The 27,374-nt window shown below is 51.4% G+C and overlaps 1 protein-coding gene across 1 annotated transcript in view; it reads right to left on the reverse strand.

Moving 5' to 3' along the window:
* The window catches only part of jarid2b (jumonji and AT-rich interaction domain containing 2b), a 107,439-nt gene that overhangs the window by 56,235 nt on the left and 23,830 nt on the right, over window positions 1-27,374 (reverse strand). Inside the window, exon 2 of the mRNA XM_030347599.1 lies at window positions 7,865-7,991. Coding sequence (XP_030203459.1) covers window positions 7,865-7,991 — 127 coding nt within the window. The remainder of the gene's footprint in view (window positions 1-7,864; window positions 7,992-27,374) is intronic.

Raw genomic sequence — 27,374 nt, forward strand, 5'->3', positions numbered from 1 at the left:
TTCACGTTACACCGCATGATGCACACACCATCGCCGACCCCCCCCCCCCCCGGGGCCCTCCTGGGGCCCGCCGTGGCCCCCAGCAGCGGACACTCTGAGCAGCTAGTGTGCTACCCTCGTTAGGGACATACCCGGCCTGTAGCGCTCAGCGGACGGACGTTGGTTGAAAAGGTCCAGGTTCAAAGTCGTTACGAGCAGATGCAGCTCCTCTGCATCTGCTCGTATCAGTACCTCAACGGTACACACAGGGTTCGGGATCACCGTTACTCTTCCAGAGAACCCTCAAGTGCCTTTACTAAAGCAGCGCAGATCAGCATCAGAGTGCCTTGATGATACTAATACCCACCGTCGGGCTACGGTTGTCATATGGTCGGCTCTGATGGCGATAGTTCAGCCGAGAACGACTCACTTTACTGCTTATCTCCAGGAAAGGCTAGACAGTTTATTTGGTTGTGCTTCTATGTTTCCATGACCCCTGCTCCCCCCCCCCCCCCTACTGCTTGCATATACTTGGGCTCTAATCAGGAACACATTGGGGTTCGTAAAATAAGAGGTAGAGGTGTGTTTTGTGCCCCTGTGTGCGCATGCGTGTTTTGTCTGCGTGCGTGTTTCGTGCGTGCGTTTTCATGCGTGTGTGTGTGTGTGTGTTTCATGCGAGTGTGTGCGTTCCTACGACTCCCCCTCCACCTGACTAGCCCAGGGCAACACGGAGGCAGAGAGATATTGCTTGACATTCTGGCGAGCCCAATTGACCGAGGCACAATTAAATATTTAGAGAGCCAGCGTCAGACAAGCAAAAATAAGCCTGGGTCAAATTCCCCAAAATCAAAAGCCAACAACCCACGCGGGGAGAATTCCAATTAGCGTCAGGACGGGAGCGCAGAGAGACAGTGATTGCGGGAGACAAACTATTAGGCAGATATCACAGGTTTGGCTTGGGGCTGCGGTGGAGCTCTGGAACCTCCGGTACGCGTTTTCAAAAGAACAACTTACGGAGCTCAAAACCCCGGCCAACTTTCCGTCACCGGATTTAATTAACAACCGCAGACAAACGAGCCCGACGCGTCACACGCAGATCTCGGTGTTTGAACGTTGCGCTCGCTCTAAAACGGTTCTGGCTTCGTAATTCAACTTCGTAAAATAAAAACAGTACAGCTCCGTCAAGAAGGCAATTAACTTTACAGACAGATAAGCTTGACCCGTCAATTTGCTGATCTTGGCCTTTTAAAACATTGCTTATCTGCCAGGCTGTGAAACCTGCGCTAAATGATGTATTTCTTTCAGAACAGCAGCGATTACATAGTACTAAATGCATCATGCTAGCGGTAACCCGAGATGCGTCTGGTAATGATCTCACGTTGCAGTGTCCTTTCTGTCTGCACTCTAGACCTCACACCGGCGTGGCAGAGACCTCTCATCAGTACACTGATGACTCACTGAGTGAGGAACACACATCGTGTCTTTCACCACTACTTGGCACGTTTCGATTGGGCCTGGCTCGTCGTAAGTCCCGCCTTCAGAACATGCCCGGCCAAATTCCTTTTGACGTTCAGTTTTTGGTTTTATTTTCTTCCCTTTTTTTTTTTACAGAGGATGCATCAGTCATCCGGCACCACAAACCTCTAATAGCGGGTGTCAAACGGGAAATAAATTAGGATAATAATGACCGTGGTGCACCGGGAGGGGGTAAGTAGCAGCTTGAGCGATAGCCCGCTTAGCAACCAGGGCTACAAGCCCAGACGCCGTTCTCGCTAGGATACAGCGTGAGTCAAGGAGCAGGAATCAAATGACACACACACGCACAAAAATAAACGGTAATTTTTACGAACACAGACGCAGACAGGCAAACCCAACCAGACAGTTCATGGCATTAAATAAATAAAAAGAAAAAAAACGTATTTTCTTATTTTTTCCCTTTGCCTTCATGCTACTTTGGCCTACCCTACAATTACAGTTTGTATTTTTTTTGTCTTTACGCTTCGCTCACGCACACTGAGACACACGCAAAGCGTGTACGGGCGGGCTCACGGAGACGACGGCAGGTTAATGCGGTCGGAGAGCTGAACAAGCTCCTGAGTGATGAGTGAGGATCGTTGCACCATGAGCGGTGCTTTGGTGTTGGCGGTCGAGAGACACCGGGTCTGTGAGCGGGGGCTGAGTCACTCGCCAACCACTCCTCTGTTGCTGGCGGTTTGGCCGAGCAGTGTTGAAATCGTTAGTGTTAAGACATAACCCGTCAAGTGCTCGTCTAAACAGATCCTCCAATGTCAGGTTTTTATTGGGACAAAGACAAAAAAAAGGAAATAATGAACAGATTTTCACAATTGCCAACGTTTGTTTTAAATTTTGAAAATAAAAAAAGCAGCAAAAGGCTGATCTTATCGACAGTAAAGCAAAACAATATGTTCCATGTCGAAATTGACTAACACATGGGGCTTGTTTCTTGCAAGCGTGCAAAAATAAATTAGCTAATTAACAGTAATTGTACTTTAATATGATTGACACTTTAAGTCCCCACAGATCGCAAACAACCTGGCAGACACGCATCACACACACACACACACACACTTCTCTCACGCACACACACACAAACACACGCACGCACTCGTGCTTCTCTCTCCCACACGCATCTCTCAAACGCACGCACACGCACGCGCCTTCCTGAGGGTTGCTTTACATATGCTGGTCACACATGAATGCCCATTTGAGGGGCAGATTGGGAATCCCGGGTGATGAAGGGGGTAGGGAACTAGAGTCAGTCAGACAGACAGGCAGGCAGGCTGGGGTGGGGTGTACAACTCTAGCCCCTGGTGCACGCTGAGGCCTTGTAATAACGGCGGCTCAGGTTGAAGGGCGAATTAAGGGATCCGCTGAGTTGGTGTAGGTGGGGGGGGGGGGGGGGGGGGGTTGTTGAGGGAGGAGAGGGAGGGTGGAGATGATGTCAGTTGAAAGACCATACGATTGGCTCTCCCTGTGGGGAGGGGTTTTCTAATCAGTTCTGTGCGTGCTTAACTGAGCCAGTCGCCTCGCAAGGTTGACCTCAACATCTCAGGGGAGGGAGAGAACGAAAGCGAGAGAGAGGAAGAGCGAGCGAGAGCCAGCGAGAGCGAGAGCGAGAGAGAGCGAGAGCGAGAGAGCGAGAGAGAGCGAGAGCGAGAGCAGTACATAGTGCAACATGGCATGTCGAGCGGCTGAATGGGGCCCCATTAATGTGAGCTAGCATAATGTGAATCCACAGCGGCACAGCTACTCAACAGAAGGGAGAAGATGGCAGGGTGTGTCTTGGCCCGACCTTCGTCACACACACACACACACACACACACACACACACACAGTATATTTGTATTGTATGAACGACGTTCGCATGATGAACAATGCTTTGAGCCACTACTACGTTTACATTAATGTGACGTTAAGTCTTTTAAGCTGAGCTTGTAATCCACAGCGATTTACCAGGGAGTCTGTGAACAATACGTCGCACTATTAGCTAGGGAAGATGACGTTCACGAAACCAACACCCAGCCCGAGTTTGTCAGCATGTCCTTTTCTTTGTTATTTTCTTTAGCCTATATTCTCCGGCTCCGTCTTCCATACGTTGTCAATAGGAGATCTGCACTGCTAGGGTTGATATTGAATATAAAAAAAACAACAACGTGGGATTTATTTCACGGAAATCCCCAGCGAGCCTGTGCGCATTCCCATGCCCTTCGGAGCAGGGAAGCAGATACGAAGCGGCCCGGCTAATAGGCTCTGGAACAGGCCCGGGATATTATTGCTCTCCCTGCCCAACTGGCTTTGGGAAGCCGCACAGTAGTGACCGCAAGCCAGAGCAAAAAGCATCTCAGAGCCAAGTGGAAGAATAAAAAGGGCCGGCTTCTGTCTGGACTATACTTATCTCGTCTCCCCGCCGTCGAAAGAAGACGACAACGACAGACTCGCACTTTGAATTAACACAATCTATAATCTATCCGCGAGTGGTGCTTGGAAGCTAACACAAACAAGACAGACAGAGCCACAGAGATGGATAGAGACGGATGGAAACTGACGGATGGACGGAGATAGGATGACAGACAGACAGGGGGGGGGGGGGGGGGCGGGGGAGTCGGCGGGGCGAAGACAGACGAACGAGAGAGAGGACAAAAAAGAAATCGTGATGAGAGAGGTGGAACGGAATAGGAAGAGAACGAGGGGCGGGGTCAAGAGCCGGGGGGGCAGACAAAAGACAGAGAGCAGAGCCTCGGTCAGAACCAGAGCGAGGGAGAAAGACAAATAGACAGCCCTCCCTAAAGCTACTCCCAGATCCTTTGGCCAGCCGCCAATGCTTCTATCAATAGCACTCAGCGAAATGGAGAGCAAGGGAGAGGAGGTGGAGGAGGGAGAGGAGGAGGTGGGAGAGGAAGAGCGGGGATGGAGGGAAAAAGAAGAAACAGCTCCTGAGGGGGGATGAAAGAGGAAGAAAGCCACAGACGAGGAGAAGAGAGGGAGACCGAGAGAGGCGATGGACGGGACTGTGAAAGGGAGAAAAGGAGATGGAGAAGGGGGAGAGATCTAGGAGGATTACGGGGGGGGGGGGGGGGGGGATGACGACAAAGATGGAGGGAGACGGGGGGAGCCACAGAGCAGGGGAGGACGCCGGGGAAGCAGAGGAACCAGGATGGAGGGATGAGAACAGACATGGAGGAAGAAGGAGAGACAGGAAAGATGAGGGCAGGATGTAACCGGAGTCTTATTGATGTACAAGACCACACACACACACCACCGGGAAAGAGACCAACGGAAGGACAGTCGCGGGGGAGTGAACTGAGGAGTGGAGAGAGAGAGGGAGGGAGAGGGAGACGACAAGGGAGAGACGGGCGAGGGTAGGGCTCCTGAACAGAGGCAGGACAAAGCAGAAGGCCGTAATGTCATTTGTAAATAATGCAGGGAGCAGTGCAAGAAGTGAGCGAGCAAGGGAGTGAGCGAGGGAGTGAGCGAGGGAGTGAGTGAACGAGGGAGTGAGCGAGAAAAACATGCGAAAGGGGAAGGAAAGAGAGAGATGGCGGGCAGCCAACAGTAAGAGGTAAAGTGGCCAGGGGAGATGTCATGATTGCTTGTTATGGGCAAGGAGAAGGAGCTGGCAGGGAGGACACGCATATACACACACACAAATCATACACAGGCGTGCCAGCTCGCACACACGCACGCACGCACATACACACACACAGAGCGAGCAAACGAGACTGATTCATCGTGCGACTTTCCCCAAAATGGCGGATAAAGGTCCCCAGCTAGACCAAAGCAAAGAGCCCGGTCATAACCAGAGCCAGGCTTTAACAATGCCCGATATAAGTCTGTAAAAGAGACTTCAAACGGCTGCGGCCCCTCACTGCGTGTTCGTGGCCCTGTGTGCTAATCAAAACATGTGTAGCCCAGCACCGCCGCCCCAGGGGAGTCTCAACGGCGCCCTCTTCCGCGTGCCAGCCCACGGACTCCCCCAGAACCAGCGGGGGGGTGGGTGCGTTGGGGGAGGGGTGGGGGGGGGGGCTACTAGTATGCATTCAGGATGTCGCAGACACACACACACAGGCTTGGTCCGACGCTGTAAAATGGTGGGTGGTTTCGTCACCAAGCCATGAGACAGGGAAACCTGCGTTGCATGCAGATTGCGCCGCCTTCCTCCTCTTCCTCCTCCTCTTCGTCCCAAAACGCGGCAGCGATCGCCCCCTCGCGCAGACGCAGCGGGGGGCCTGTCTGTTCCGCCCCGGTCTCTTTTGTGCGTGCGGCGCTCCGACTGTTGCCACCCCTGCCGCGGCACACCGCCACCGCCTTCTAACGACTCATTTTTATTCAGGCGATAAGGTCAGCTACCCGCGGAGCCGCCGGGAAATAAATAAATAAATAAAGCCCCAGGGAGCCGTGGAGGGGCGCAGTAAGACGCATGTGACAAACACGTCAACGTAGGCTAATACACATAAATATGAGATGGAGAGAGACGTGGAAGGAGGGACAGAGACGGAGAGAGGCAGGGAGAGAGACAGGGACGGAGAGAGAGAAGCAGAGAGATATGGAGGGAGGCAGAGAGAGAAAGACGGAGAGGGAGAAAGAGAGACAGGGAGGGAGAATGAGAGATGGAGAGAGCGAGAGAGCGAGAGAGCGAGAGATAGCGGCAGAGAGGGAGAGAGACAAGGAGGGAGAGAGTCTGGGAGACCGAGAGATAAAGAGAGAGACGGGGAGGGAGAGAGCGAGGAAAAAAAGGGCGTACAACTCTGGAAACAGCATGACGGAGGGACGTTAAATATGAAGAGGGAAGAGAAAAGCATCGATCTGGAGAGCAGATAAGAGCAAGAGGAGACACCAGCGCTATAGGTGTACAAAAATATAATCCACATTTCAAAGAGGTTTCCCCCCCCCATGCCAGCGGGCCTGCATGCGTTTCCTTTCCGCAGCGTTCGGGACGTAATTCTCAGCCCCCCCCCCCCTCTCTTATTACCCCTCCACTCCCGATTCCTTTCCTCCTCTCTCCCCCCTCAGAGTCTGGTTTGTGTTAATGTCAGCTGAGAATAGCTTCCAAAGCACGTGTTAACTCCAGATCTCCACTCTATCGGCAGCTCGGTGTTTTCTGTTGGTGTGTGGAGCGCCGTGTCAGACAAAGACACAGCGGCAGGTTGGGTGGATAGGGGGCTGAGGGGCCCCCTACTCTACTCTGCTCCCCTATTCTTCCCCTCTTCTCTCTACTCTCCTACTCCCTTCTCCTACTACTCCCTCCTCCTCCCCTACCTAATCTACCCTCCTCTCCCCCCCCCCCTACTTCTCGTCTACCTACTCTACCTCCCTCTCCTCTCCCCCCTTAAACCTCTCCTCCCTATTCTACCTCCCTTAAACCTCTCCTCCCTATTCTACCTCCCTATCCTCTCCCCCCTTAAACCTCTCCTCCCTATTCTCTCCTTCCTACCCCTCTCCTCCCTACTCTACCTCCCCCTCCTCTCCCCCCCTAACCCCCTCCTCTCCCCCCCTTTTGTCACCCCCTACCCCTCCCTCTCCTTTACCTCTTCTCTCCCCTACGTCCACTACCATATCCACTCCTCACCCTACCTTTATTTAAAAGTTTAATCATTTTGCAGGGTAGTGTCTTTTTTTGTGGTTTTGACTTTGCAGTGACACAGAATCAGAGGCAGTGTGCAAAAGAGGGTAGCAAATGAACTCCCTCTTTGAGTAAGTGCTTATAGTAGATGTTTTGTAGTATAGCAGCTCAATTTCATCTCAAATTTGCCAAAGGGCTTGTTTGGACTTCTTTGAAAACATCAAATCACAGCAAACGTGGAGCATGTGGCTAGTCAAGCTCACAGAACACAAACCAGACACATTTGTGGACCTCATGTTTTCACAAGATCTGCCTTGACTCACTAAACATGGTGTTGGAATTACCTTCTCTTAACGTGATCTTAGAGGGCTGTTGTACAGCATTATAGCGCCGTCACTTAATTATGACATGCACGAAAAGTGCCACAAATGTACTGTTTATACAAAGCCCAAAAAAAGTCACATTTAAGGAAATCCAACCCTTCCTCAAAGAGGATATAGTGCCCTCGCCAAACATTTCACTTCTTATTTCACACGTCTAATTATGTTTGGCAAATAACCCGGCTTGAATGGCCCCGAATGGGTTTAGGGCTATTTTAGTCACATTTATATAAAATAAATGTGGGATAGAACCTGTCAACACAGTGAGTAAATTGCTGTAGAATGGGGCTTTCAAACAGACTTGATCGTTCAACTGCCAACCGGTTTGGAGCGCCGAGCCCGGAGTGTGAGGAGCAGAACAAAGAGCAGGATGTGGCTTGTGTCGCAGGCTAATGGGTCCTGGGAGAGGAGGGGGAACACTCACCGTCGGGGTTTGTGGTTCCGTCCCCATCCATCTGCCGCTTCTGCGCGCTCTTGAACTCCTTGAGGGAGAGGTACAGCACCTTGCGCACCACCCGCTCCTCTGACCACGGGATTCCATCACTGTCATCCTGCAGAAACAAAAGGAGAGGGAGAGAAAGGCAAGGGTGAGACGTGGCCTGACAAACGATGAGCATATCCTGCCGTTGGTGGGACACGCTATCTGCAGAACAGTCTTGACGAGCGGGCAAAAGACTGCAACTCCCACATAAAAAGAAAATGCATCGTGGGACCATGAGTTCCTGTATCACATATCCTGCCATCTCGACACACAGCTAACCCAAAAGGCATGCCATTCGCATCACGGGGAAATAGACTGCGACTACCACATAGAAAATAGATACAATTAAGTAGTAGGCAACTAAAATAAAACACAATGCATCCTGGGACCATGAGTTCATGTGTCACATATCCTGCTATTACAAGATAGATAATCTGCATAACAGTCTCTAAACCAAAGGAATGCTATTAGCATCACAAGGCAACAGACAGCATCTCCCACATAAAAATTTAAATATTGATCAAATAGGCAAATAAAAAACATGCACCATGGGACCATGAGTTCATGTATCCTGCCATTAGCGTGACACACAAACTGCATAACATTTAACTTGCAGCTAAACCAAAGACAAAATGCCATTAGCATCTCAAGGCAAACGACTGCATCTCCCACATTACAAAATAAAAACATTGAACAAGTAGGCAACCAAAATAAAAAAAACAATGCATCATGGGACCATGAGTTCCAGTACCGCAGAGGCAAACCGAGAAGGAGGCTGGCGTAGACAGAGGTCTCTCGCTGATGCCCTCGCGGCGTGACGCACGCCTCGCAGCATCTCTCGTCCATTTATCTGGCGCAGATTAGATCTCTAGTGGCGTCAGCTCCGCGCAGTGCGGGCGTGTTCCACATCAAAGCCGGGGCTTATTCAATGAAGACAACATTATCTGGCTACATTAGGAGATTCGAGGGCTTAATAGAAATGCACTTCCCCTCGCAGAGCAATTCTTTAAAAGGTCTTTAGTGGGTGTCCACCGGCAGCAAGCTTGGGTGAGTCCACCCCCCCCCATACCCACCCCCCCCCCCCCCCCCCACACCCCCCCTGCCCTGCTCCGGCAGCTGTGTTTGATGTCAAACAACGGTAATGACTAAAAGAAATTAGATTAGGACATGAGCAACAACAAAGAGGTATTAATAAATAATGGCGGGCTGAAAATAGATTTTCCTCTTGCTGAGCCGGAGGATTTCAGCGGGAAGGGTTCAAAGAGAGGGAGGCCTCTCTGGAGTACGGAAACAATATGCTAATTCCCTTATCCGACATAAAAAATATATTACTAATCCTAACCGGTGGACTTGTAATGTCCTCACAACACGCTCTCTAACAAGAACTCCGCTGTCGGAGCCCCCACGATTAGTACATTGTAACGAGACGGAGACGCGCTACGACGTGTACGTCATCGGATCATTTGAATTTACTTTATTGAAATGTCTGGCCGACGACGCGTCTTCAGTGAATTAAAAGGACCTCCGTGGTGCAGGGAAATAATAATTACTCAGACACGGTGTTGGCACCGTAATAACCGGTAACGGCCGAGTCGATCCATTAAAGAGCAAGCGGGCTCGTGTACACACACACACACACACACACACACACACACACACACACACACACACACACACACACACACACACACTATGGAGCGAGGGAGAGAGAGATGGAAGGAAAAGAGAAAGATAGGGCGAGGAAGCATTGACTGCATCATCCCATTAATAAACATCTAAATGCCAAGGTATAAATTGCCTCTGACATATGCCTATATAACAGCATCACCTGCGCGCAAATAAATGAAAACACTTTCATACACAGACACGCAAACACAGTCGATGAAGGATAACTAGATACCTGAGATTTCCGTAATTATAATTTGTGTGTACATGTGTGCGTCTGGAAGAGATCGGTTCATGTCAGTGATTTACGAAGCTCAGCGTGCTTGACAAGACAAGCTGTAACTGCGTGGTAATATTACGGTTTAAATTGTTTAAATGACAAGCATAACAAGCAGTCCCCACAATCTATAAAAAAAAAATAAGAGGGAATTTTGTCAGTCATTCAGGCGACATCGTTCAAAGAACCCCTAATACCTCTGGAGTGAGTCACAATATTTTCACTTCTTTCGCAAATAAAATGGAGTGTACTATTATAACATTTTAAGGGTGGGGATGTGAGACTTCTCAGGATCTCTCTCTCTCTCTCTCTCTCTCTCTCTCTCTCTCTCTCTCTCTCTCTCTCTCTCTCTCTCTCTCTCTCTCTCTCTCTGGGGGGGGGGGGGGGGGGGGGGTACTGGAGACACTGGGAGCCCCCCGGAGTCTAATGACAGAACTGATAGGTGACAGCACGTGTCTCACGGGCCCACCACGTGCACGGGACCACCACACACACACACACACACACACACACACACACACACGGCAATGCTTAGCAGAGGTTGACAGGGTGTTTGCAGTTCCTCATTATGCTCATCTGTCACACACACATGTATAGTGAGAGAGAGTGAGAGAGAGCGAGAGAGAGCGAGAGCGAGAGCGAGACAGATGGAGAGTGGTTGTCTATGCACTCCAAAATCATCCAAAATTCCCTGCCAAATTTTAGCTATTCCCCTCCTTTAGTTAATGTCACCTTATACCGTGTGTGTGGGGTAAGGACCAATTACCCAGAAGTCTCCCTGGTGCTCGATCTCTGGTGGTGTGACACACACACACACACACACACACACACACACACACACACACACCCCTAAACTTCAAACACCGGCTACCAGTTCCTTCCCTTTCCTTCTTTCGAAGACATTTTCCCCCATAAAAACAGCAACAACAACAATAATCATCATTTGAGAGAATCAAAGTATGGGTCAAAGAACCAACAACCGAGAAAAAAAAGCCAGCGAACGACCGGCAGTCGTGCGTGACCAGAAAACACATTCCTTGATAACCTATCAGCGTCTCCGCGTCTGTGGAGCGCTTCCGTTCGGGTGAGGAGGGCGGAGAGAGGGGAAGGGAGGAGGGGAAGGGAGGAGGGGGGGGGAGGGGGGAGGGGGGAGGGGGGGGGAGGGGGTATCTGGGCCTGGCGGGTCGCTCTAGGCCCCTGCGGTTTAACCGGCAGACTCCAGAGCAAATTAATAGACACAGACACCACCGTGCCAAATCCCTTCAGGAGCCATTCACTGCACACCTGGCCGGGAGAGAGAGGAGGGGGGAGAGAGAGGGGGAGAGGGGGACATAGAGCTAGAGGAAAACAAACATTCAGACGCACCGCTCGCTCTTGTAGGTGAGATGAGACCGTGCTGTGTGTGTGTGTGATACACCGGAGCTCTTAAGAGACCTGTATCCTAGACATGCGACGACAGCCGCATCCTGACTGACACACGACGGGTGCACGTGCACGCACGCACGCACGCACGCCTAAAACATGTTCCCAGCTCCCGCCGGGCTCGTGGAGTGTTGCTAATGAGCACAGGGATGCGTGCGTATCTCGCGTCAGGAAAACCGGGTGCCTACAACCACACACAATCTATACAATACATCAACACGCACACAGAGGACCCACACACTCACGGCGACCACAAAGAGTCTTCTTCTTATTTGCAAATTTCTCATTGCGCAGCAGACTATCCCCACGGCAACAGCGCAATATGGCCAAGTCACATGACACGCCTCGTCTCTTCCCGCGACTTGTAGACCAGGACACACACACACACACACACACACAAACACACACACACACACTTGTTAATTAACCACGGAACGCAGCCGCATCTCACTACCGTGCGCCCTTTCGAGCTTTAAAAAAAAAATAAAAATCTGCTCGCTACCCCCCCTCCCCACCCCCTCCCCACCCCCACCCCACCCCCACCCCACCGTGCGCGTGCGCTCCAGGCGTCCACGGCCGAGCATCTATTAATACCCCGGGCCGCGCTGCAGCGGCTACGGATGTCACGGCGGAGGAATGCAGGCGTCGCGCCAGCGGCAGAGACCTCCTCCGCAACACGGCCCCGTGTGTTATTGTGGCGACCTGGAGGACCGGTGGACTGACGGAGGCCGGCGGACCCCCAGCCGTGTTATCGTAGGCGGGCCCGGGGTCCGGCTTCCAAGAGACAGGATGGAAGGGTCCCTTTCCCTTTCCTCTGGTCCAACTCTCTGTATCTCTCCCCCTCTCACTCAGTGTGTGTCTCCTCCCCCTCTCACTCTGTGTCTCTCCCCCTCACTCTCTGCGTATCTCTCTCCCCCTCTCACTCTCTGCGTATCTCTCCCCCTCTCACTCTCTGCGTATCTCTCCCCCTCTCACTCTCTGCGTATCTCTCCCCCTCTCACTCTCTGCGTATCTCTCACTCTCTGCGTATCTCTCCCCCTCTCACTCTCTGCGTATCTCTCCCCCTCTCACTCGCTGCGTATCTCTCCCCCTCTCACTCGCTGCGTATCTCTCCCCCTCTCACTCTCTGCGTATCTCTCCCCCTCTCACTCGCTGCGTATCTCTCTCACCCTCTCACTCGCTGCGTATCTCTCTCACCCTCTCACTCTTATAGAGGGTCTGGATGTGAAAGAGACACATGGAGGCAAGATGACAGCTAGGCAAGGATGTGGAGGCTCATGCATACGGTGGAGGAAGTGAGGGGGGGGGAGGATATCGCCATGATGTCCCCTACATATGTGACGTACACACATGACATGAAGCTATTCGCAGAGCTACCCGACGTCCGCAAGAAAATCACTAAACAAACAAGAGCAGCGAATGACCCTCCCGGGTGCGCCGGTGGCTAGCAGCTCCGCTAACGCAGTTGATCCTGGGTCCCAGCGTTCCTCTCACAGCCACACAGCCCCGCTGCGTGATGTATAATAATATAATCGGGGCCATCTGGGCTCCACGGGACGAAACGTGACAAGGGGGTTGAATCCAGGGCACGTGAAGATATGAGGGCACTGCCTAAGCACGGCAGCAAGGTTAATCTCCCACCGACATGTGCGGGAGGGAGAGCCAGGGACACTGTGTCCACCCAGGGCACGCCCGTTACCCCAGCCTTCTCTCTTTGGTGCGGCCTCGGGAGTGCGCTATAGCTTAGCCTAGCCACACACACCCGAAGGAAGCCGTTGGATCTCGCTCATGGCCGGTATGCATCCTTTTTAAAATAGTCAAGTCAACACTGTATTGCGTGCGTGCGTTTAAGCGTGTGAGTGCGTGCGTTGATGCACGTGGGTGTGTCACAGATGGGGAAGCAAACAATTAGTGTGGTCGCTCAAGTTTTGGCATCCCATCATCACGCCTCCTACCCCGGATCACCATAAAGCTGCTCGGCTGTGTGTCGTTTCCTTCAGGCCGGGCCAAAAATGCAACGTCATGCCGTAAAAACGCCTCAGCTCTGTCGGTTGCATCAGCGGGCCGAGTTCACGCGTGTGTAGAGAACACGGCCTAATTCATATCATCCAGTGCGTGTCCGCGTGTGACAGACTTCCTGTGTTCTTCATCCCGCCCGCTCCAGTACCGATCTTATCGGCCCGGTTGGAAGAGAGTTATTTTTTTTGACTTGGATAAATAAATGCTGCAGTGGATTAGAGTGCGTGTGTGTGTATCTGTGTAGGCCTGTGTGTGTGTGAGAAGAAGGGACCCAGCTGGCCACATAAAAAGGGGGTTCACGTTGACATGGGTGCCCCCCCCACGCTTGGTATGTGACCCTGTGACCTCTGATTTGACCCCCACCCCCCGCCATCCCTATCGGCCAATCAGCCATGAAAACACAACCTTGCAAGCGTGACTAAAACTGAGACCAAAAGAGAACCATGTGGCATACCATTTTGAATATTATTAATCCACGACCGATTACGGACAGATAATAGAACTGGGGAAAAAAAGCAGTGGCACTAGTTTAGTTCCAGTAGGCGTTAACTGCAGAAAGTGAACACACACACACACACACACACACACACAGGTGTCACTAGCCTAAGCTATAGAATTGCTGCGCGGGGACTTTTTTTCGGGAACGTTCGCACCTTGTAAAACTGAAAGGTATATTAATATCTCAGCCGGCCTGTCAGCCCGACTATCGCGTCCCCCTGTGGGTTTACCGCGGCGTCGGCCGCGATTCCGAGGCTAAAAGTAGAAAACACTTGGAAGGCAGAAGGACGAGTGGAAGGCTGTGATGGAGGAACTGATCAGACAGCTCCCCGGCGCCGTGTGTACCAACACATGAAACCGTTTCGTTTTCCTGCTGATCCATTTGTGGAGCGACGGTGTTAAAAAACGCAAAACAAACAGAGCAACCCGATCTATACTGGAGGCAATTTCTGCGCGGGTGCAAATATAAGCACTGGGAGCTGACAAGGTACAACAAATATTCTACATAAAATCGCCTTCAACGATTTTATGTAGAAGCCCCCACTGGCTTTCCCCTATGCAGTCAGAATATCGTTCTCACTCTGGCTAGCCTGACTTGCATATCCCTGGGAAAAACACAAACCATGCAGACAATAGATGAGCAGGCAGTATGTATAGAATAACAAATATATCTACCTACCTACCCATCTGTATATCTATCTCTGTAGCTATCTCTATCCATCTATAACTATATCTTTATCCTCTCTCTCTCTCTCTCTCTCTCTCTCTCTCTCTCTCTCTCTCTCTCTCTCTCTCTCTCTCTCTCTCTCTCTCTCTCTCTCTCTCTCTCTCTCTCTCTCTCTCTCTCTCTCTCTCTCTCTCTCTCTCTCTCCATCTAAATCTTTACCTCTCCATCTCTATATCCATATCCATCTATATCTATAAAATCGAGTGAAGACTCTTGCTAAAGCTTTTGTTATTTATCACTGTCACCAAGGTGATGGCTTCAACTCCCTGGCGGGTGGGGGTGGGCTGCTAGGTGGGGGGGGGGACCCCAGAGCTGATCCTTCTTAACAGGGTTACATTCCTGACCCCTCACCCCTGAACACCATCTTGCCGGTCCTTGGGGGACGCCACGTTAAGAGCCTTCATATCAAATCACCAATAGTCACGTTTATGTCTTTAGGATTAAGATGGCCGAAGAAAAGGGGCCTGCAAGTCCCCCCCTCTCCCTCTCTCTACGTCTCTCTCTCTACGTCTCTCTCTCTACGCCTGTCTGTCAAAACCACAGCTAATTTTCTACCTCGTTTTGGAGTGGCATGACAACAATGAATGAAGGAATGCAATGAGTCATTAAATGGACTGAATTGCTCATCTACTCAAAGATGCCAATATATGGATGGGAAATATGACTCATTGCATGTTGGCCATACCGGTATTAATTAAAATGTCATGCTTGTTACGACGACTAACAACTATGCCATTTTATTTAATAATAATGCTTAACACACTTGTATGTATACCCAACCAGTTATGCAGGTCTGGCCCTCCGCAGTGCGTTGGGAGTCACACACTGACCCGATACCTTCCCTTATGCCAGACACCGGGGGTTAAGTATTCTGAAATACAGAGGCCATCCATTGGTGTGCAGGGGAGGGAGAGGTGCCTGAGGCAGGGTTTCATATTGTTGGCATTGTGCGCACACACACACACACACGGCTGAATATTAAGTAAGTTTTGTTTGTTAACAATAACACCACACAAGACACACACACTACCCATCACACAGGATAAAATAATTAAGCATGCGATGTATATTCAAATATAAATGTGTGAACATGCCAACACAGTCAATACAGACCCCAAAAGGTACTGCTTCAGAAGCCCGTATGCACAACAGATGCATCATGGGAGTCCTCATTTGAAGTCCATTCCGCACCGCATAATACACCCCACATAACCCATCCACACACTATTGTGGGACATCATTATGTTGCTACGCATTAGCCTTTGTGACGGACGGACCCTTTGAACGGCGAAGATCCCCATATTGATCAATAGAGACACATGTACGGTGTGTGGATTGTATAAAATAATCTCGAGAAGGAGAGAAGGAGAGGCGCAGTGGGAGGAGAGAAGAGAGGAGCCAGGAGACTAGAGAAGAGAACGAGGGAAGGAGAGAAGGGGACAGAGAAAGGACAGGAAGGCAAGCACGGGGAAAAAGACTGCGATGGCGATGGTGATCACGAGGCCTGGGGAGGGACGAGAGAGGGACAGGCGAGAGGAAGACGAGGCTGATGAAGAAGAAGAAGAAGAGGAGCACAAGGGAACAGAGAGTGGGGCTGTGAGCAGAGCCCGCGGCCGGGGGCCGGCTGGCGTTGGCCGTCGGCGGCTCCACTGCAGCTGGTGGCGATATCAGCCAGTCTGTTAGCGGACAGCTGGCAGTGGTGGGGGAGCAACTGGTTGGACCGGGGCTTGTGCAAGTGCAGGACAGTGTCCGTGTGTGTGTTGGCGGTGGCGTGTGTCATCATCAGATGCTCTTTTGGGCCAGGGCACATAACAGCGCTTGTGTTCGCCCACGTCGGGTTTCAAACTGTGACCCTACACGGCCGCAACAACACCTCGCCTCGTCGTGAGGCAGACGCTGTGCGTCTCCCACCTAAACAAAAAGGAGGTACGCGGGTTCGATCCCCAGCGTCCGTAGCGCTCCTGCGGGCATCCTCGAGCAAGACGCTCCAACTCCTACCCCGTTCCTTCAACGGGAATCTCTGCTAAATAACTCAACGGTAAACGGTGTCGATTATGCGATTACACTCCCGGACTACTTCTTTGTGTAGGACAAAAAGACGCAACGCCTCCTCGCAGACCAACAGCCCGGGGCGGTTTGGTCACATGACACACACAGCGGTAGCTGTTCCGGTCGCACGACCCGGTTCTTAGCAGCCGCAGAACTCTACATTAGCCCCAGCGGGTATACAGGCCGCCGCCGACAGCCACTGCAACAACACACGGGCTTGTAATAGACCATGTAAGGTCAAGTCTCTCCCTCTCTCTCGGGCTGACAATCCTCCACTAACAAGCACATCACAGCACAGGGGCCTCGCTGTGTGGGACACACACACACACACACACACACACACACACACACACACACACACACACACACACACACACACACACACACACACACACACACACACACACACACACACACACACACACACACACCTCTTGAACAGAGTCAAGACTGGACATGGGAATCCACTCCTCTGCCAGGCCGTGTACTGTGAAAGGCCGCTAGTGAATGGGGATCCACTGTAACCTTATTAAAAGGGTCTAGTGTGCGCGCCTGAGTGCATAACACACATGTGTCTATGTGGCCTAAACAGGCCTGTGGGTGCACACAGGGTTAAGTACCGCAAGCCTGCTCCCTAAATATAAACCAACTAATCTGTTTCGCATTAAAAAGCTAAGGAGCCGCGCTGTGATTAAGGTTCTGGGGTATAATGCCGTCATCTGATTCAGGGACAGATTCAAATCAAGGTTTTTAATGCATCGACTGTGCTTCGAGATTTGGTGGAGTTAATACTATGCATTGGCTTTGTCAAACGCTGCTCGCTAATTTAACTTGTAAATGTCTCTCGTACATATCTGAATAATTATACCAACGGCCGCCACTAACTCAAAGACACCATAGTTGTGTGACAAAAAACGGGAGTCTTAGCAATGTGTGAAAAACGATGCAGAATTAACCAACTTACAAAGACATTGATATAAAATGTTACATTTTAAAGCATGGATACACCATGGGGATTAATATTTGACCTGCATAGCAACACAGGCTAGATTCCCGAAGGCACATTGGACCATGAGCAAGGCACACCTGCTTGTTTTTACTTGTTTTAGCTCGTATTTACTGCAAAGAATCATAACAAGGTAGTCTGTTAAATAAGAAACTAAAACCCTGTCTGGATGTCTCATGGTCTCCTGGTCCCCTGCGACCTCTACATCCACAGCGGAGACCGTTTGAGGAGCAGCTGCTGGGCTGACGACAGAAACACACCCAGACAATTGGGGTTCCCCGCTGCCATTAATACCTCGTGTAGTAATCAAGTGTGCGAAAGAAGAAACAACCACCAAAAACAATTGAGCCGTTCCTAGCAGAGCGAACAAGGTACCTCATGAATACCTGATGTGGAAGATCGAAAGAGCAGCATTGCAACATAAAAATATCCCCCCCCCCCCCCCCCCCCCTAAAGAAAAGACAACTTTATCTACACAAGAGGCTAATTCAATTCATGAGGAGAGCGCTGGACAAGAAACACACTACATCTGTATTCATTTACATCCGGATGAAAAAAAATATAATGACGCACACGCTAAACAACATCACCTCTTATTCAAACAGAGGCTTCCACACACAAACAGACACGCACAGACACGCACTTCGTTCCGGATAACTTCATTCTGGCCGCATCAGGTTTATTTATTCTGACACCCTGGCCCATTTCAGCGCAAGAGGAGGAAATTAAATTGGGCCTTGTGAAATCACCGCGCTTTCCGGCCACGCTCTTAATCTATTAAATTGTCATTGTTTGCAAAAATAAAAGCGCGCAACCGACACCGTGGCCCAGTGAGTGAGGACCTAGAGGAGAGCAGGTCCAGGTGAGGAGCCAAAGATCAACGCGGGTTTACAAAAGATCATAATGAAAGGGATTAGGGTCCGGGAGTACTCGGCGGGACTGGTTGTTCTTGTAGCAACAAAACAGGGTAATAAAGTGAGAGGGGGGGGGGGGGGTACCTTGATGTGGTTGTAAGCAAGGGCCTTGGAGGAACGTGGGTTAGCTACATTTAAAAATAAACAAACCAACCAAAATGTGACCGAAGCAATAGGGGGTGAAAAGGTACATCTGGTTATTACGACCAGACATACCTCCATGAATATACAAGCCGGTATAAGACCATTGTAAAACAAGTCAACGTTGAGACGACTGCCGCGCCTGGTGTTAAAAACACTAAAGTGGCGCTATCTTGAGAACAATGACCGCCCAGTGTCCAGCGCCTCATTCAGGCCCAGTTGGCGCTGGAGGTCCAGGGGTGAGCAGGTGGCCCGGAAGGGGTCAAAGTTGACCTCCCGGCAGACACCTCCGGAGGCGGGCCTAAGCCACTCTGCTGAAAGGAGCCGTCAATCAACCCCTGGCTTATTTACCATGTGCCTAGTTCCCCGGCGGGCCCCCGGGGATCCCACCAGACATTTGTCCCATGGCTTCTTCAACCCCACCGCGAGCCAGATAAGGACCTCTTTACATGACAAAGTGCTGTGGAAAAACCCCCAGCCGGGGAGAAGAAAGAGGGCCCTTTCAGAGCCGGACGGGGTGCAAATCCTCTGGTGGGCCAGGGGCTACGGCCACGGGGCCCTCATTTAAAAATGAAAAGGTAAAATAAAGGGGAAGGGGGGCCGGGGGCCGGGGGCCGATGGGGACCCCCGACCCCCGGCCTGCTATCGCATGCACAGGAGCGGCGGCCCCGCCCACAGCCGACGGAGACAAAGTACCGGGGCGCGGCGTGGTCAGCCGGTGCTTTTTAAACAGATTGGCGTCCATTCCGCCCCATGGAGCTTTGCAGGTCATCACATGGCGCGATACGGGATGCGCTCGAGGCGTTGTACGTGGGGGAAGTGAGGAGACTACGGTGGCCCTGAGAGCTCAACAGACCGCGGCTTCGGGAGACGCATGCAAATCAGACGAAACGCAAGCAAATCAGGAACACGCCGTTGATTTGACGCCGTGCGAATCTTGAAAACAAATGCAAACTGAGGAAACGAGGACATCAAGAAAACATCCATTTGACAACAATTGGCGCAGCATTTAGAAAACGTACTGCAAAACACAACAAATGATACCGGTAAATAGTGAAAAACAGGTCTGGAAGCTGCAATAATGTCTGATTCATGCGATCACAATGTTAAAAGAAACAAACAAAAACATTTACCTTTGAGCTAATTTGCCTGCATCAACGACTTCAATAATGCCATGAGTCACAAACCGTGGAAACAAGCCTGACTGGTGGTGCTCTGCCTCTACCTTCATAATTATTTCACCATTCATCAGACACAGAGTGGAAGATCTCACTTTGCACGGCGGATCAGCCCGTGAGTGACTAGCTGTCTGCCGTCTCTTCTCCTACGCGTCAGACATCTCCATTCTCCATGTGCCTGCTAACCAAAAGGTTGCTCCGTTCTATTAGTTAATGTTATGGTTATGACACGGATCGTTATGTTCAGATCAGATCAGCCCGGGGAGATGTTTCAAACTGAGCCGGTGAATGAGGGTGACGTTTCCATCAGAGCGATTGTTTTAATGTATAAATATATTCAATATAAGTGTCGCTGTTTTATATTTCTATTCCAGGTGATTTTCACTTTAATGCTTGTAGTTGACTCAACTTCCCCCACCCTCTTCTCCCAGCGCCCCCTAGTGATCAGAACGTATATTGCCAATCTAGAAGAACCCTGATGGGATATTATCCAGACCGATACCATCACCCAACCCTTGTGTCCAGCATCCTCAGAAACACTGCTGAGACCGCGCAGTGTTTTCGTAGCGCGTTTCTGTCATGCGCGTCATGTTTTCTCTACATTTACTGCGTTATTATTTTAATGCTGCACATGTGTTAAGATCAACAAGGAATGTGTTCTTGATTTGCTTGTGTTTTGTGAGTTTGAATTGTGAACTCTTAAGCTTGTCGTGTTGTCGTCAAACGGTTGACGATTTCTTTATAATTTGCTTGCGTTTTGTGCTTTTGCATTGTGTTGTCTTAAGTCACGGTGCGTTGTCGAACGGATGACGATTCATTTTCATTTGCCTGTGCTTTGTCTATTTGCGAGTGTCGTCTTCTGTGTCGGATAGCTTCTCGGTCTGGCGGTGTGCCCTCACCTGCCTGGGAGCGATCGGCAGATCCGCAGACACCAATTAATGCCAGATTCCTACAAACGCTCTAAAGACCTGAGGTGTCTTCTAGTGATCTCTGGCGTCGGCGTGGCAACACCAGCTCGTTAGTGCCCAACGAGCTCACCTCGCTCAGAACCCGGAGTGTTACGACGTGGAGACTGCTGTGAGTGGTGCCGGTGGTAAAGAAAATAAAAGAATGAAGAAAGAACTGGAAACCAGGGAATCAACCAGGCCCGAATGTGTGGGTCGGAGAAGAAAAGAAAAGGGTTTTCCCTTGGACAAACAAACTGGCAGACCCACGGACACGCCTAATTAAATACACATAAATAGGCGTGTCTAAGTGAGTTAACAAATAAATAAATATAGAAACGGGTTTGCTTATTTTTTAAGGTTTAATTTGGTTTGGAGAAAAGGGAGCAGAGGGGGTGGCCAAGTATGCCATCTGCCAGGGGGAAAAGTGATGTTGGGCGGGGGGGGGGGGAGAGAAGGGTGTTGACTGGAGAAAGGAGGGATGAATTGAAGGCCGTTGTGGGGGGGGGGGGGTATGGAGAGTCTTGTTGCTTTGTAAGGAGAGGGATCTAAACTATTGATCCTGAGGAAGCTAAAAGCACCTCGTGAATATCAATGGATCGGGGAGCTGGCGTCGTTTCACGCGTCTGCCGTTGAATAATCAAGCCTCAAGCCTAGAGAGGAAACAGGCACGGGGAGACGCAACCAGAGTCTCTGGTTGAGTTTCATCCGCAGAATCGTCAATTCTCTGCGTGTCAAACAACACCAAATAATAATACAAATAACAAAACACTTCAAATGTAATATATGATTTCAAGAGACATTTCACAGCACAGTGTCTCACACTCATGATGACACAATGTGTGTGTCTCAGGTCTGCTTTTCAAACGCATGCAGATCTTCATCCATCAGAGACAAACCGGCCAAATAAACAATCCAACCATGAATCCATCATTGACTGCTTAATGATATTCAGTGACAAGGGGTTCGGAGAAAGACAATACTGTGACAGTGGAGTGTGTGTGTGCGTGTGTCGGCATTTCTCTCGTAGTGGTATGCACACACATCTGAATATCTAAGCGTCTGTCTGTCAAGACGAGCCGGTGCGGTATTCAAACGAGCGCTCCAGAGGAGGCCAGCGACGATCCTACTGCAAAAACCACACGACTGATTGTTGAAAGAGGGATTGGGTGTTCCGAGTCCCGGTCGCAAAGGTCCTGGGATCGATGCCCATCCCGGGTAGGTGTCCCGGATCAAGATGCCGACTAACTTTCTCAAAACTATAAATCGATATAGAATCTGAATTTTGAATCCGAGTTTGTTTGAATATGGTAACCGCGTTGTGAAATGTTAATGCTGATCGCCTCGGGTGAAAAAAAAAAAAAAGAATAATTATTTTTTTGTCTCAAGGGAACAACCGTGTTAAACCATGTTAAATACAATGAAACAAATAACTGGTGTTTGGACACCAGAATCACAATTACATCTTATGCAATAGAGTAAAATGCTTAGGCTTTGTTCCACAACTACTATACACCTCATTCATATAACACTAACCGTAAGTCACAGAAGTGGCACCAGCCGCGGTTGATTGTAGTGTAAAAATGCAGTGCAAATTACAGAACTACGCCTAGGTCTGCTGACGATCAGCTCTGAAGCCCCCCCGTCCACCCCCCCCCCCCCCCCCCCCCCCCCCCCCGACCGTTCAGGAAGTACCGCGAGCCTCTGTCCTACCCGGTCTGGACTCGGGCCGCTCTGATCCAGCCTTTAATCTCCGCCTCAGATCCGGCTTCTCCGTCAGAACCAAAGTCCGGACGACCAACCGCAGTCACCTGGTCTCCCCCCCCCCCCCCCACCCAGCCCCGCCTCTCATCCAACACTTCATGAAGACCATTCATCCCCCAGCCCCCTGCTTTCATCCTCCCTCTCCATAGGCCTCGTTAAGCCCCCAGCTCCCTGACCCGGTAACACTCCACTGGGCTGGGACGCACTTCAAAGAGAAGGACGAGAGACACCGGGTACTTGGGGGGGGGGGGGGAAGAGAGAGAGAGAGAGAGAGAGAGAGAGAGAGAGAGAGAGAGAGAGAGAGAGAGAGAGAGAGAGAGAGAGAGAGAGAGAGAGAGAGAGAGAGAGAGAGAGAGAGAGAGAGAGAGAGAGAACTGGGGGGGGGGAATAGAGCGAGAGACACTGCATGTGTACTACGAGAGAGAGGGAAAGAAAGAACATGTCTGGGGTGTGGGTGGGCAGCTGTGTTGAGCTTGGCCTGCACCACAAAGCATTTTGGGGGGGGGACACACACACACACACACACACACACACACGTCAGGTTGGTTAATCAAAGAACAAATGGGAAGAGACTGGTAGGGCGAGAACATTTCAACAGGACGGGGGGGGAGAGAGAGAGAGACACATGGTTTGCTTGCGCGTCGTCCGTAATAAAACGCGTTGTTTACGAAGCAGGCCCAGGGAGAGAGATGGAGCACCAACTATTCAGCAGGTCGCCCGTACCTTGAGCCGGATACGCTGAGGAGAACCAACAATAGATCCCAATCACTTCTCGTACACGTTTAGAGCCGTGATGGAACCCGTCCCGTTGGAACCACGTCGATCCGTTCCGCCGTTCATCTAATCTGTACGCAGTTCTGGATGAGACGCAGGCGTGGAGAGATAAATGTCTCCGCAGGCCAGACAGTGGTTCCACAAAACAAAAAAAAACACAGCGCCGAGGCACTAGGTCAGGGCCCCAGCTGAAGAACCCGGCCGGCACACTGTGCAGTGTGGAGGATCCATGGGCAATGAACCCATATGGCCTTCCCTGGTGATGGGGGGGGGGGGGGGGGGGGGGGGTGATGGAGAGAGGGCGTCGACAGACTAGACAGGGCTTAAAGTGACAGGCCGGGTCGCAAATAGACACACACACACACACACACACGCGAGATGACAGCCGAGGGAGTGCTGGCAGGAATGCCATTGCCACTGGTGGTGGATGTATGTTTATTTTATTAACCTGCCACCGGCAACCGGGGAGGAGGGGGGGCGGGGGGGGAGCTGCACAGTGGAGGAGAAATAAATGAATGTGGAAGAGATGTGTATTCGGGGGAGTATGTCCTTTCCCCGGCCCGATCCCGGCGGCGTGCGGAAACACGGGATGTACGCGAAGCATCGCTGCAGGACTTCATTTCATTGTTCTTCGGGGGACGGTGTTTGCGTGCAATGCACAAGCAGCCCCGCCGGCGGGTGTTAAATCAACACTGTGTGTGTGTGTGTGTGTGTGTGTGTGTGTGTGTGTGTGTGTGTGTGTGTGTGTGTGTGTGTGTGTGTGTGTGTGTGTGTGTGTGTGTGTGTGTGTGTGTGTGTGTGTCCCCGACACTACCCGGTCAAGTCCATGAATGAGCACTCCAATATAACCCCTGGTGTGAATCACGGCGAGTTGCAACACATCGGGACACACATAGTCCTCGCCACGGCTGTACGTTAAAGTGTTTGCGCCATAGCACAACGCTTCATGTAGCGCGATTCAACATATGCCCCTATAACAATGATACATCCGCCCTCCCGAAACAGACACTGTGCCAGACTACTAACAGAACTAAAGCACCCGTTATTGCCCTGAGAGGCCCGGGGCACAATGGCTGCGGCTGTACGACACACACACTCCATGTCTGAGGACCCTCATCGTGGATCATGACCGTAGGAGAACCCGCAAACCCTCGGACCCAAGCACCCAGGAAGCCTTCACGAAGAGCCGCCATGCAGAGTGTTGATAAAGACTGCAGACAGGTGTTTTAATGACTTGGCGTCGGAGCTTTATAGCCCTGCTTCTCCCAGCTCTACCCCTGGAGGAATGCAGTCTCACCTGTCACATGAAATCTGCTGCAGCACAGCGGAAAGAATCATCAGCTTTAAAAAGGCCACGGGCAACACACACACACACACACACACACACACAGTAGACAGACAGCCTCAACTGACAAGATGGAGCGTCCTGCTCCCGAGCTGCATGAAGATTTCCACAGGCACGTGCACTGAATGGAGAAGAGACAACGTGCGCGCACAGACACAGACACAGACACACACACACACGCAGCCAAGCTCCTATAGCAGCGCTATAGCCTGCACGACGTCAGCTGCCCCACATCCATACGGCCCTCCGTGTAGAAGCCCATAAAGGCCGCTGCGGAACATAAAGGGCCCATTTACGCCGGTGGTCCGGGCAGAGACTGCCTCACTGTAACGACGCGCTAAGTCCAGAAGTGATTCCCGTCTGGCCTAACGGACCAGGAATATTTACGGCCCCCGAAAAAAAAAAAAAAAAAAAAAAAGCAGAAAGCGGGGCCAAAACAACGGCGTCCCAGAGAAAGCAGGGAGGTGCCAAACCCCGAGTAAGCCTCGTTAATGGCGACCAACAAGCCACTTTCAGCATTGCTGGCATTTCTTTTTCGGGTACGGACCGTCTGCTTGCCGGGGCGAGGCTACGTGATTTACGGGGGTCGGGGGGGTGGGGGGGGGGGGGGGGGGGGTCTCGTAAAATATACCGTTTCGTTTCAAGCCCGTGTTCTGCTAGTAACGCTCACAATCGCTGCCCTGTATTCCTCCCAGGGAGACGCCGTGTGGGCGCCGTTTAAGAGTGGAGGCTGGGAAATAGGGTGGGGGGGGGGGGGGGGGTGGCTGGTGATGTAGGGGAGGGGGGGGGGGTGGTTGTGGAGGAAGGGAGGTAGGGGTGGTGATGGTGTAGGGGGGCTGGTGGTGGTGTAGGAGGGTGAGAGAAAGGGAGAGAGAGGCTGCAGTAATACAAAGACATAATTGCACGCCACTTGCAATCAGTTTGAATCCTGCTCTCAGGGGCAGAAACGCAAAAACCGGGAAGAAGAATGGAGAACGGTGCTAAATGTATCCGGGAGTATGGAATGGGATCAACGCACCATGTTGAGTTTCCTTCACTCGCTGTTGACAACTTTGGCTTTTTTTCGCCTTCCTTCATTGGTGGAAAATGTCAGCCTCAATCAGGAGGGCTCTGAACAATAAAGAGCTGCGACGCTACCATTAGCTGGGAAAAGAAGAAAAACACAGAGAAGAAAGACAACTTTTTCCACATGTGAGGGCGTGTGACAGCTAGGGCCATTATGGGATAGAGAGAGCCCGCGAGAGAGAGAGAAGCGATGGCTTCTTGGCCGACGACGGATGGTTACTGGTCGACTGGGGAGCGGAGACTGCTTCTCAATGTCCTCATTGTCATCTCACAGGGAAATTTCGCTCGTCATTTCCCCAAAAAAAGAGGCTCAGAGTTGGTTCAGCCGTCGGATTCCGGTCGGGAGAGAGAGAGCACGGCGACACTACAGTGAGACCGGCCCCTGGCCGCTTGTTTACTTAAAACCCGGCGAGACGTCGCTTCCCAGAGCCCAATCAGAGCCAGCCCCCCCACATCTCCCCCGCCCCCCAAACCGTTAAAGCGCAGCCGACGGAGGGGAAACCTGACTTAACTTGACATGATATCACAGGCCCTAAACCAGTACTCCCGGCGTGCAGCGCAGACAGAGCGCGCAGCCCAGACTGTCTACCGAGCTAATCAGGACAACGGCTGAGAAACACACACCCGGTTTCCATTACCTCCTTCCTCCGCGCGGCACCTTTGCCCCCCCTGGGCAACGGCGGAAGAGGGGACTCCGGATGCACAGATTTCCTGCCTCGCAAATAAATGACCCAATAACACACACACACACACACACACACACACACACACACACACACACACACACACACACACACACACACACACACACACACACACACACACACACACACACACAGAGAGAGCGAGAGAGAGACCATAAGAAGGGCTCCCTATGCAAGGACATCCTTCTTCTTTCCCTCGGTCGTCATTGCCAACCACATCAATGTCCGCCCGTGCGCTCTGCTAGGGGCCCTGCCTCCGTCTCCCCTCTGCGTGGCGGCGGAGCAGAGGCGACCAGCTGAGCAGAAGACCGCAGTGTCTGGCAGGGAGAGCGGGGCCCTCAACAAAAGGCAGCGCGTTCGTTGTGCTGCCCTCTCCCAGCTGAAACCACATTACGTAGGCCCGAGGAGACGACGGCCACGGGGCGGATGAACCATTGTTTTGTTCGCGAGGCTTCGGATTCAATAAGCCCACTCTCTGCTGGCGTTGGATACGCACAGTCTTTTTGTTTGGATTAATGAATAGGGGCCAAGCGGAGACGGGAGGGAAAATTCTGATATTAAGTTTCTTTGAACGCAGCCAGAAAGGTCACGGCAGCCAGGGGCATTGATAGAGTGCCGAGCCGGATTGGTACAGCGTTTCTCAACACAGTAGGGGGAAATGAGCATCCACACTCCCCATAATGGGGAACATCATGTGAATTTCAAGATAACCGCGGATAATTATAAAAGCAGAAAATAAAAAAAACGCAATCGAAAACCATCGCACGGACTGCTTGTCAACAAGCGATATCCACGGCAGCACCGGGGACTCCGGGAGCAGTTAAGCCCGGGTGGTCGAGCGCATATAAAAAATAGAAGTGGGGAGAGTGAGTGCTGCTCTTAGCAGGTAGAGCGAGGGCTGCCCACACACAGTGCATTAAGACCGCCGGGGGATCTCCCAGCTCTGCTCCCGGCCTCCACA

Source organism: Gadus morhua, chromosome 22, assembly GCF_902167405.1.
Source record: "Gadus morhua chromosome 22, gadMor3.0, whole genome shotgun sequence".
In the NCBI taxonomy this organism is placed as follows: domain Eukaryota; kingdom Metazoa; phylum Chordata; class Actinopteri; order Gadiformes; family Gadidae; genus Gadus; species Gadus morhua.